General features: G+C 34.1%; 1 protein-coding gene across 3 annotated transcripts in view; it reads left to right on the top strand.

Moving 5' to 3' along the window:
* The window catches only part of NUP54 (nucleoporin 54), a 30,147-nt gene that overhangs the window by 5,693 nt on the left and 11,557 nt on the right, over positions 1-12,897 (top strand). For all 3 annotated transcript variants that reach the window (XM_081049029.1, XM_081049028.1, XM_081049027.1), the window contains 5 exons: positions 6,481-6,707; positions 8,258-8,445; positions 9,229-9,425; positions 10,694-10,748; positions 11,188-11,281. In XM_081049029.1, the coding sequence (XP_080905155.1) occupies positions 6,481-6,707; positions 8,258-8,445; positions 9,229-9,425; positions 10,694-10,748; positions 11,188-11,281 (761 nt within the window). The remainder of the gene's footprint in view (positions 1-6,480; positions 6,708-8,257; positions 8,446-9,228; positions 9,426-10,693; positions 10,749-11,187; positions 11,282-12,897) is intronic.

Genomic DNA, 12,897 nt, shown 5'->3' with positions numbered 1-12,897 from the left:
ACTTTTGTTTTCATTTTTCTTAGGTAACTTGATTGGTTAAAATTCATCCCACTCAGGCATTGAAGATTAGTTTATTAAACATGAATTTCAAGAATTGTTTAATGACTAAAATAATAGTAGTCACAGAATTATTCTTTCTAGTGTTCCAATCATTCATCTTTTCTACTATCCTGTAAAAATACAAAGTTTGATGGAAATCCAAGTAGATAAGGAGAAGAAAGGAAAAGTGAAGTTTTTTTCATTTCTTGAAATAAAACCTCTTTATAAGTTATTATAGTTGCACTTTTGTTAGGAAAAATGGGACTTTAAATAGAATGTTATTCATTTTCAGAATGAAAGGGCTATTCAGTTATATAGCAGCCATTTATTGAGTGTATGTTGTATGTCAGGCATCGGGTGTGTATATATATATATATATATATATACATATATATGGTTGTATATATATATACTTGAAAACCATTATCCCTGCTCATAGTCTACAAGGAGATAGAATCTAATCCGATTAGATTGAATAATAAACATCCCATTATAAAAAAATAAATGTATGAAAGCACTGAAATAGACCCGTAGAGGGTGCTTTGGAATGCAGAGGAAGAGCTGAATCTTGAAGGAATTAGCCAGTTGAATTAAAGTCAGAAAAGCATATTCCAGGCAGAGGAAATAACATTGACAAAGGCCTGAATGCAGAGCATAGCATACTGAATTTGGGACCTACTGTTGGAAGGAGTTTGAGTTTAATCTGCAAAGATTATGGAGCTGTTGCCTTATTTTTAAAACCCTTGCTTGTATGAAGCACATGCAAGTCTGGCTAGGCCACCTCTGATACATCTAATCTCAGTTATCTGCTGACGTCCGGGACAGTATCTCTTACTCATTGAAAACTTTGACAACTGGCTCTTAGTCTTGCTTTTCTTTCCAACGTCTGCTATGAATCTGGGTTATTTTAGTGTCCACATGACTGTGTACTCAAACAGCTATGCCATCTACTTTTCAACGTCTGCTATGAATCTGGGTTATTTTAGTGTCCACATGACTGTGTACTCAAACAGCCATGCCATCTACTTTTCATTCCAAAGACCTTCTCTGTTTCACTTTAACCACAATTTTTACCCTGGGCTTTGGCAACATCTGAAACTTCTCATTCCAAAGTCACTAATGTGAACATCCCACCATCTATTGCTCTTTTAGCCTGCCTTTTCAGCTAGTACTTCCAGTATTGCTGTTCTTTAGACCACTGACATTTTCTGCTCTTCCATCAGCTCCTTCCTGTCTTCACTATCCTCTCCAATTAGCTTAGATTCCATGTCCTTCCATTTCAGCCCCTCTTGCCAATATGCTAAACTTACTTGTCCTTGTATCATGTCTGAAAAAACCCAAAACCGAAGCCTGTGTAAGCCCAATTGTCTATCCAAATACTGCTTGAAAATAATCACACAATATAAAAGATTGAACAGTACTTCTAAATTCTTAATCACCAACCTCAGTTGGGTTCTCAACATTGCCTGGTAATCCTACAAGTTTCTGTCTTCAACTTATTCTCTCATTTTCTATAACAGTTATTTTAAATCTTTATTCTCTTCAAACCCCAAATTTCTCTGTTCTCACTTTTAGGAGATGGCCTTGACCTGTACTTCTAAGAGAAAACAGAATTCCTCAGTGAAATTCCTTCAGCTTCCCACTGCCAGATCTATTTATCCCCGTGTCCATCCTTTTCTCACCTGTGTTCTGGGTCTCACATCCTCCCACCTTCAGGGGACACTTGTGCTATTGAGTATTCTTTCCAGCAAACCCTTCCTTAAACCCCCCCAAAAAAAGTCTTCAACTTTTCTCTAAGGATCCTTCTCATTCACATTTAAACAATCTGAAGTTTCTTTTTTTTTTTCTTAAAATGGAGAAACAACAAAACAGAACTACTTTAATCTCACATCTCACTTCAGCTACCATTCTCTTCTCCCTTTCTCATAAGTTACTTGTAATAGTGATGGGAGGATTTCCCTGCTGCTGTCTTCTATTACCTCTTAGCCCACACTAATCTAGTTTCTGTTTTCTTTAATCAAATAGATAAGGCCATTAATCATCCCAAATCCAATGAACACTTACTGTTCTTTAATTATGAAAAATTCTAGCACACAAAAATAGCATAGTAAAATGATCTCATATTCTACCAAATAGATTCAACAAAAGTTAGAATTTGCCACAAAGATAAAACAAATCTATCACCTCCCCCTTCATCTGCTTTTTTTTTTGATTGCTGAAATACTTTAAAGCAAACAAATCCCTAACATGTCATTTCACCCTTCTTTACTATGCTTCTTTCTATAACCATGGACATCATTCCAGCTCACAAATAATAATTCTTTGGTATCATCTAACATCCACAGTCATTCATCAAATTTCTCCATATGTCTCAAAGGTTTCTTCACTTGGTTTGTTTGAATCATTATCCAAACAAGGTCCACACATTTTCATATGTCTCCTAAGTTTTTTTTTCATATAGAGAATTCTCCACTTTCTTTTTCCCCCCCTTATGAATTGTTGCAGAAACTGCCAGTTGTCTTGTCAAATGCCCCCCCCCCCATTCTAGACTTGTTTCCTGTATCATTTAATTTTATCCCCTGTATTTCTTGTAAAGGAAGTTAGATTCAGGTACATTATTAGATACAAGTTTGACTTTTTGGCATAAGTACTTTGCAGGTGGTGCTATGTGCTTCCTACAGCATCACATTAAGAGGCTGTCCCTCTTTTAGTGACGCTGAGATTGATCAGTGGGTGCGGGTCATGAGAGCCAACCTGTCTTGTAAAGTTCCCCATCAGTTTCTAATGGTTTCATTCATTGATGAATGTTGCCTCAATCAGTTACTTTGTTAGAAGTTGCAAAACGGTGATTTTCTAATTCTGCCCTCCCTTCCACATTGAAATTCTTCTGTAAAAGGATGTTTTTCTTCATTCCCATAAGACTGCTTGGTCACCCTGAAATACAATTTGTATAGGAAAGACAGGATAAATTCTTTTAACTGACAATTTTTATAAGAAGTTATTGGTGGCCTGATAATTTCCAGTGCTGTCGGAGGAGTTGAGATTTTTTTTTTTTTCAAATATTTTGTAAAATGAAATCTATTAGGGTGACAATGGTTAATGACATATATAATTTTCAGGTATACAAGGTTATGATACAACATCTGTGTACTTGTTGCCTGCTCCCTACCCGAAGTCTAATTCCCTTCTATTTACCATATATTTGACCCCCTTTACCTACTTTGCCCTCCCCCCATATGAGTGAAATATAAGGTTTATGCTTTTCAATCTGCCTTATTTCACTTAGTATAATACTCTCAGGATCCATCCATGTTGTCACAAATGGCAGTATTTCATCTATTTTCTGACTGTGAGTTGGAGTCCATTTGTGTGTGCGTCCCACATCTTCTTTATCCTGTCATCTGTTAATGGACATTTAGGTTGTTTCCATGTCCTGGCTATTGTAAATAATGCTGCCATGAATGACGGGGTGCATATATCTTTACAAACAAATGTCTTCATATTTTTCAAGTAAATACCCAGAAGAGGAATTGCTGGTAGTTCTATTCTTAATTTTTTGAGAAACCTCCATGCTGTCTTCCATGGTGGCTGTACTCATTTACATTTCCACCAACATCCTCTCCAACATTTGTTATTTCTTTACAATAATAACCATTCTACCAGGTGTGAGGTGGCATCTCATTGTGATTTTGATTTGCATTTCCCTAATAACTAGTGATGTTGAATATCTTTTCGTATGTCTGTTGGCCATCTGTTTATCTTTCTTGGGAAAGTGTCTATTCAGGTCTTCTGCCCATTTTTTAATCAGATTTTTGTTGTTGAGTTCTCTATATATTTTGGATATTAGCCCTTATTATAGGTTGTTTGCAAATCTTTTCTCCCATTCAGTTGGTTGCCTTTTTGTTTTGTTGATAGTTTCTTTTGCTGTGCAGGAGCTTTTTAGTTTGTAGTCCCATTCATTTCTTTTTGCTTTTATTTTCCTTGCCTTTGGTTAGGCTCCAGTTCACAAAAATTCTGAGGCCAAGGTCTGTAAGTTTAGTGCCTATGTTTTTTACTATGTATTTTTGTTGCTTTAGGACTTACATTCAAGTCTTTAATCCATTTCGAGTTAATTTTTGTGGATGGGGTAAAATAGTCTAGTTTCAATCTTTTGCATGTGGCTGTCCAGTTTTTCCAGATTTAAAAATTTTTGATCTTTACTTTTACAAGTTATCATTTTGAATGCATGAGCTTTAATAAATTGAATGTGTTTGAATTGGTTGCATTCATTATCCTTTCTGATGCTCAAATGATCATATTTTTGGCCAACGTGAGCCCTCAATGATAACCCAGACTATTTTTTTCCTGCCTTACTATTTAGTACTCCTTATTGCGTTTGCCAGCTCCATCATCCCCTTTTTGCCACAGAGATTGTGCACATGCTGTTCGCCTTTGTCCCTACCCCATGGCCTGGCTAACCATTTCCCTTAGGCCTCACCTGAAGTTCTAGTGGAACAGCCTTCTCTTGATCCCTTCTCAGGCTTGCTTAGCTCCTTTTTGTAGTACTCCTACAGCCTTCTACTTCTCTGAGGAACTTATCACAACTGTAATATTTGTTTGATGTGCTCAGTTTGTTTAGAGAACCTTTCTGTCTTGTTTACCACCGTATCCTTAGTATTTAGCTCTATGTCTGACAGTGGGTACTCAGTATTTGTTGAATGAATGCCTGGTGAATGAATGAATGAAAGGATGTAGGTATGAATATATGTATGATATATAAAACCAGGAAGACTGTTGTCAGGAGAAGAGCTTTTCAAGGAGGATGTGTGTTCAATGAAAGTTGAAGATTTTCAGCAGTACCAGGGCCCTGAGAAGGTAGAAAGGTGTGAGAAGTCTCATGCTCAGGCTTGAAAGGAGCCCATTAGATTTTATAATTTGAGTTCCTCAGTGCCTTTCAGCTAGAGAATGCTGAGCAGACTAATGTGGTTGTAATCTAGTGTGAGGTGTAAAAGGAGAAGCTGAATGTAAATCAGTATAGATGATAGTTAATTTACCTCATTTAAAAGTCGAGGTAGACAAAGCCGAGGAATTTTTTGGCCAGACCTACTTAGTGAGCTTTTATACTAATAAGCCAGGATTCAAGTCTTCTGGCTTCTAGTCCAGTTCTCTGCAATTTTCACGTAGGCCCATTTGGTAATTGATAATAATCATCTGGTGGGTAACAAGAGCCCTTCTGCAGCCCTTTAGAAGCCCATTTGATCTTGACACTTGCAATCTTTAGAGCTGAAAGAAAACTTAAATAATCCCCTAATGTAGTGGCCCCAAAACTCAGGTCATTTTGGTATTATCATGATTTTTCTTTTATCTACATACCATTTGTATTATTGTTTAAGGATTTTCCTTAAATCAATACTTTTAAACATGAAATACATTTATTTTAAAAGAAAAATCCATACCACTACTATAAATGGAAAACAAATATCATTTGCTATAAAGTAATATAAAATTTGCTATAAAGTAATTTGCTATAAAGTAAGCATAAACAAAATAAAATAGTGTTAATAAATTTTAGCCTGATACCTTTGCCTTAAACTCCGAGTCTTAGACTTGTTCTCCTTTTGTTAAAAAGTGAGATAAGCAGGTGTCATGAACCATTAAAGGCATACAGGCACCAAACTGAGACTTTCCTCTTTTTTTTGTATAATCAGATAATTTTTTTAAAGAATTTTGTGTTATGTGATTTTAGTCCATTCAGTGACTCAGCTGTTACTTAACAGCTATAATATCATGTACCACACGTATTTCTCTCACACTTTGATCTGACCTTGACTTTGCCTTCTTTCTGTCGGAGAAGTTGTGTGGCAATTTGTGTTCTGGTAATGGAATTAATTGTATTAAGATGATATTAGAAAAGTAAGTTTAACATTATAAGGATTGTCCTTGTTCATGGATTGTCCTAGTATATTAGTTTCCTTTTGTTTCTGTATGTCACAAATTTAGTGGCTTAAAACAACAAAAACAAGTTACAATTCCGTAGATTAGAAATCCAGAAATGAATTTCACTGTTAAAAATCAAGGTTTTGGCAGGGCTGTGTTCCTTCTGCAGGCTCTTGGGGAGAATCCATTCCTTTACCTTGCCCAGCTTCTAGAGTTTCTGTATTGCTTGGCTTGTAGCGTCTTCTCCCATTTTCAAAGGCAGCCACATAACATCTTCAAATCTCATTCTGACTCTGACCTCCCTTTTCACTTTTAAGGAACACCATTGAGCTCACTGTGATAATCCAGGATAATCTCAGCTTTATTTCTTAATCACATCTGCAAAGTTACTTTTGCTGTAAACATATTTACAGGTTCTGGGGATTGGGATGTGGATATCTTTGTGGGGGAACTATTCTGCATACCATACCTAGGATCTCAATGGATCCTCCTTTTTGAAATACTAATTTGGGGGTATATTTTTAGCATTAGGTGGTCTCTTCAGTCAGCCTACACAAGCTCCTGCCCAGTCGAACCAACTGATAAATACTGCAAGTGCTCTTTCTGCTCCGACGCTGTTAGGAGATGAGAGAGATGCTATTTTAGCAAAATGGAATCAACTGCAGGCCTTTTGGGGAACAGGAAAAGGATATTTCAACAATAACATTCCACCAGTGGATTTCACGCAAGAAAATCCCTTTTGCCGATTTAAGGTACTAATACTGCTTTTCATCTTCACTTGAAGAGTATATGTAAGAGAGAATATGGTGTTTGGATTAAAATAATACCAAGAAAACAATTGCTTGTTTTTTTGTTTTTAGTACTCTTTGAACATGGTACAATTATACTTTTGTTTTAAAAATACAGAAATTACAATATTGAAGTCATTTCTTACATAGTATGTATGATTGAAAGGGACCAGAATATGACTGAGGGAAGGTGTGACTAGAATGTAGTTTATAACTGGGGTAAAAAGTATTCACAGAAGGGGAATAGTCTGCTTGGCATCTATAGAGGGGAGACGTAAAACTAGAATTGAGTGGTATTCATCTAACATTGTCTGGGAAAGTACACCCGAACCAGCAGACAGGAGTGTCTGTTCTGGGTGGCATGTATAATCCAACTGTCACTATTATAGCTGGATGCCAAAGCCATTAAAACAATGTAGTTGGATTTCTTTGTTCTGATTCCATGCCTGCCAAACACCCTTCTCATTTGAATTTGACTTCTCAGAGTCTATTCATCAGCCAGTGAGACTATTTAAGTCAATTTGTGTATTTTTCATAACAAATCAATGTATTGCAATCCGGTTTATACTCCAGCCTCTTGAGGCTGTCCGTTTTGTTGGTCTATGTCAGTCTCTTAAACCTAATCAGTGTGTACATAAAGCTGTGTTTGGAACTGCGAAACTGAGACTCAGACCCTTGAACATGGTTAAACAAGAAGTGACCTCCTGATCTTGTTAGAAAACATCTCTTTATCTCATTACTCTGACAAAAAGAAAGTATATTTGAAATTTTAATACTTTTGTTTAGTGACTAAAAGGTATACAGTAGACATAGGTTGAATATAACAATTTAATTTTTTTAAGTTGGTAAATAACATGCATAGGGTGTAATGAACTAATCTAGAGTGAATTTAAATTCTTAAAAACGTGCGTTATAAGTGGTGACAAAAGAGAAGAGACTTCTAAGAGTAATTCTCTAGAAAGATAGTTTTTCATATTTCATATTCAATATTATGTAAAAAACCTGTTTCATGATGTTTTGTATTACATAAAACCCTAAAATGATGGACATTCTTTATAGTATTTGTAAGTTGTCAGTGTTATTATTTTACTTTAAAAGTATTTAATAAATCATTTCTTTATATACCTAAAACTTGAGATTCCATGAATCTGATATATAGTAAAACAACTTACATTTTGGTCCATGACTTTTGCAGTCATTTTTATATAACATTCAGAGTTGTCACAACAGTGTCCAGAAACACCTAACAGTCAAGTTTTTTGGAGGAAAAAGCTATTTAGTTACTCTGTTGAAAAGGAAATTTTAATTTCACTTTGTAAGTTTGTTATTCTTGGATAAGATAATAATTGAGAATTCTTTTTATAATTGTGTGACCTCCAAGGGCACAAGGAGTTAAGAATCATTTCCTTCACTACCAGAAATTAAGCTGTTTCCCCTGTTTTAGCTGTTAATATTAAGTATCTGATTTAAGGTCTGTACATATTTTTGATACCGTTTATTTTGTCATTCCACAGGCAGTAGGTTATAGTTGTATGCCCAATAATAAAGATGAAGATGGGCTAGTGGTTTTAGTTTTCAACAAAAAAGAAACAGATATTCGAAGTCAACAACAGCAGTTGGTAGAATCATTGCATAAAGTTTTGGGAGGACACCAGACCCTTACTGTAAATGTGGAGGGTATTAAAACATTGCCAGATGATCAGTAAGTAGACGTTAAATATACTATTTATTTCTGTGTGTCTTGGTCCAAATAGAGTGATCAAGAGTGTTTTGTTGCTAAAGCACCAATTAAATCTCAGAACAGGATGTTATTTCTCAGCTAGTGATTTTTTAGTATTTATGTAGAAATGTTTAAAAGTTTTTTTCTTAATCTTGAACATTGTAATTTATTAGACGCTAATAATTTCTTAGATTTTTTTCATTTAGAAACAGGAAGAAACATTAATCATGGCTGTGTGCAAACAAGGGCCACAAAGACGTTAATGGAAAGTTTTAACTGATTACTGTTCACGTATAACTTTAACTTTCCTTGTCCTATAATTTTCATATTTAGTGGCAAGACATTTACTTGGTGATAATTTTAGGTTAGAAGAATTATTGTTATTAGTGAGATATAACTAAAATCAGGTTTTACTTCTTGGTCTTGCAGTAAAGCAACCCATAAACTTCAACAGAATCTCTAAAACATTTCTCGAATCTAGAAAAAATAATAACATTTACATAGGATTTTGTAACTAAGCCTTTTACAAATATTATCTTACTTGCCTCTCATTTTAATTTTATCATTTAAATTGATTTGCAAGTGAATATAACATTAAGTAAGGATTCCTTATTTTCTGAGATTTAGGAAAAAACATCTTGATTCCCTTTTAAAACAACCATTTCTGAATTCAGCTAGTGCCATATTAAAATCACCTGCTGCGTTGATATTTGTCGCTATGAGTTACGTGCTTCATATTTTATAACTTGGTTATTTTTCTCCCAGGACAGAAGTTGTCATTTATGTTGTTGAGCGTTCTCCAAATGGTACTTCAAGAAGAGTTCCAGCTACAACACTATATGCCCATCTTGAGCAAACCAATATAAAAACACAACTGCAGCAACTTGGTGTAACCCTTTCTATGATGAGAACAGAACTTTCTCCTGCACAGGTCAAACAGCTTTTACAGAATCCTCCTGCTGGTATGTTTCTAGACTCACAGCTGAGGAAATGAAAGGCTTATAAATGTATGCTTCCTCTATTTTGGGAGGTGTTGGTTCGTTATTAATGTTAATGAAACCAGTTTCAGCTTATTATGTCTGCTTATTAGGGACATAGTTTTGAATGTTTTTTATTGTAGTCATTCACTCACCTAGTTTTTTTATTATATAGCTAATGTTTGTTAGAAATTTTGGGACATCATGATCTAAAGAAAAATAGTGCATAGTCCATCTACCCAAAGGTAATTTACTCTTAACATGTTGATTTATTTTTTCTAGCTTATCTCTTATTTTAACTGAGTCTTCAAGTAAAACTTCAGTGTCTTCATCATAAAAGATTCTAGGTAGCATAACGAGGTGGACAGGCCCTCTTTATCTCCCTTCCGCAGAAGTAACTGCTATTAATAATTGTGCTTATTAGTCTTATCTATGATTTTAATAGAAGCGTATGTACATGGAAGTCCTTAAAAAGGACTCTGCTCTGTATATTTACTGCAGCTTGCCCTTTCACTTACAGTATTTCTTAGTACTTTTCATGTCCGTTCATGAAGGTAGATCTTACTCTCTGAAAACTGCGTGGAATTCCATGGATGTACCTTATATCACTTCACCTGTAATTTTTTTCTACCTTTTGACTATTATAAACTATTCAACAATTAACATCCTTGTAAATACGTCTTAGAACACATAGGTATGTATTTTTTTAGAATAGATCTCTGATAATGAAATTTTTGAGTCAAGATTATGTGTATTTTATATATTGTTAGATACTGCCAAGTTGCTCTCCAGAGAAAGTTCTACCATTTACATTCATAACAGGAATGTGTTATTTTTCTCATATTTTTCATTTTTCTAGTATTTTCTCATTTTGCTGTTTTGTCAGCAGTGAAGATAAAGTTGAGCATCTTTTATGTTTATTAGCCATGTGTTTATATTTTTTGTGAACAACCTATTCATGTCCCTTGCCCGTTTTCTATTAGGTTTTTTGGTCTTCCTTTCTAATTTATAGGAGCTCTTTTTATATTCTGAAGGTTAACCTAATGTCCTATAGGTTATACGTATTTCTTTCTATCTACACTTTTTAGCTTTATCTTAGAAAATTTTTTATTTCTATGGTGGTCATATTTGATAGTCATTTTTCATTATAGCTTAAGGGTCTTGTTTCTCACTTGAGGAAGGCCTTTCCCATTCAGGTATTATAAAAATGGAAAATAGTTTATTTTAGAAGAAATATTTCTTCTTTGTGGTAGGTGTCGATCCTATTATCTGGGAGCAAGCCAAGGTGGATAACCCTGATTCTGAAAAGTAAGTGTATCTTCATCTTGTTTTCATATAAGTACTAGTATTTGCTACTAGTGAAGCAAACATACGCAAGATATTTAATTCTTACGTTTGAAGTGGGTTTAACGTTTGAGGTGGGTTTGCTTTCATTTCTATTGCTTTTTACAGAATATCGACTATGGTAAGGCAGCATAGTGTAGTGAAAACATTAAAATCTGAGCCAGTACCCTAATTACATTTGCTTTTAATAATTAACTTCTGAGTGAAGTGTATTTCCTTATTTGTAAAATAGGGAGGTTAAATAAAATCTCTGTGGTGTAACACTGCTGATTGCATAGTCATAGATCTGCCTTCAAACCCTAGAAATTTAATGTGAAATTATATGAATGTTATTGTGAAAACCTTCTTGTATTTTGTAATAATAGACATAAGGTCTGAAAATTGACCACTTGCATTTCTTCAGGTTAATTCCTGTACCAATGGTGGGTTTCAAAGAACTTCTTCGAAGACTGAAGGTTCAAGATCAGATGACTAAGCAGCATCAGACCAGATTAGATGTAAGCATTTAGCTTTATTCTCTGGCCCTGGGAGTAGTATAAGGGATCATAGACATTTCTTTTTATCATGTGTTATTTATCACGTTTTATTATAGGGAAACAATACAGTGTCTATTGCAAATTAACAATTACGGTTTTATACAACTACTTTATTATGGTCTCCAAAATCATGTAAATCTGATTTGATCTATTTTAACAGTGAATTTAAAATATTTGGCTTAGCAAATTGACTTTCATTTCCAGTTCCAGCCAGAGAGTGCATATTATTTGCTTTATTAAACACTTTTATTTATGGACCTTATGAAAATGAATGTTGTAATTATGATTCTTTATGTTGTCATAGTATAATTGTAGGTTGATGAAGCAGATTTAAATTATTGAATATTTAAATCTACATAATATTTTATAAAGTAGACTTTTGTAACTGAATACCTAAAGGTTCTTAGAGGTCACCTCCAAATTCTCTAAATGGAATTTCTAATGAGATATTCATTCAGATTCTGTTTGAGTAATGCAAACTTACTATTTTATGAAGGAACCTATTTCATTGTCAGCTATCTCTAACTGATACAAATTTTCTTTCTTACATTGATCCAGTATCTGCCTTGCTCTAATTTATACCCATACTCTGTGGCATTGCTTTGTGGGTAATCACTGTGCTTCCTATGACAGCTGTACAGATATTTGAACAGCATAAACATTCTTCCTATTTAGTATTCGCTTCTCTGGCTGAAAATTCCAGCATAGATTTGCATGTGACATGATTTCCAGACCCTTCATTAGCTTAGATTTTCATAGATTTTTTTCTAGTATTCTGTTTATAATTTGATTAATTTCTGCTCTTAACTATTTCCTTTATTCTGTTTGCTTTATTTTTTCTCTTTTTAGTTTCTTAAAGTAGCAGTTCAGGTTATTAATTTGAGACCTTTTGTCTTTTCTAATATAAGCATTTAATGCTATTTAATTTCCTTCTAAGCACTGCTTTACCTGAATTCCACAAATTTTGATGATGTCATATTTTCATTTTTGATCCATTCAAAATATTTTCTAATTTCCCTTGAGAGTTCTATTTGACATTGGTTTTTTGACCAATGGATGTTTTATTTCTAAGGGTTTGGAAATTTTCCTGTTATTCTATTGTTATTTCTAGTCTAATTCTGTTATAGTCAGAGAACTTTGTAAATTTCAGTTCTTTTAACTTTATTAAGGTTTTTAACCCACATGCTTTTGAAAAGAGTGTATTCTCCTGTTCTTGGGTGGAGTTTTCTGTTAGTGTGAAATCCAATTGGTAGATTGTTCAGTTCTTCTATATTCTTACTGATTTTTCTGTTTAGTAGTTCTATTGTGAGAGGAGAGTTGAAATTTTCAGCTACAGTTGTTGATTTGTCTTTTTCTCCTTTTCATTCTATCAGTTTTTGCTTCATGTATTTTGAACGTCTGTTGATAGGTACATATGTATCTAGGATTACATTTTACTTTTACATACTACGGTTACTTTGCAAATTTATCTTTTATTATTATATAATGTCCTTCTTTATCCCTGGTAATATTCTTTGCTCTGAAGTCTGCTTTCTTTGATCTTTAACATAAAACCACTGTAGCTTTCTTTGGATTAG

This window comes from Rhinolophus hipposideros (assembly GCF_964194185.1).
Source record: "Rhinolophus hipposideros genome assembly, chromosome: 1".
Lineage (NCBI taxonomy): Eukaryota > Metazoa > Chordata > Mammalia > Chiroptera > Rhinolophidae > Rhinolophus > Rhinolophus hipposideros.
The sequence above is the reverse complement of the archived record's forward strand: the minus strand, read 5'-3'. Positions and strand labels throughout refer to the sequence as shown.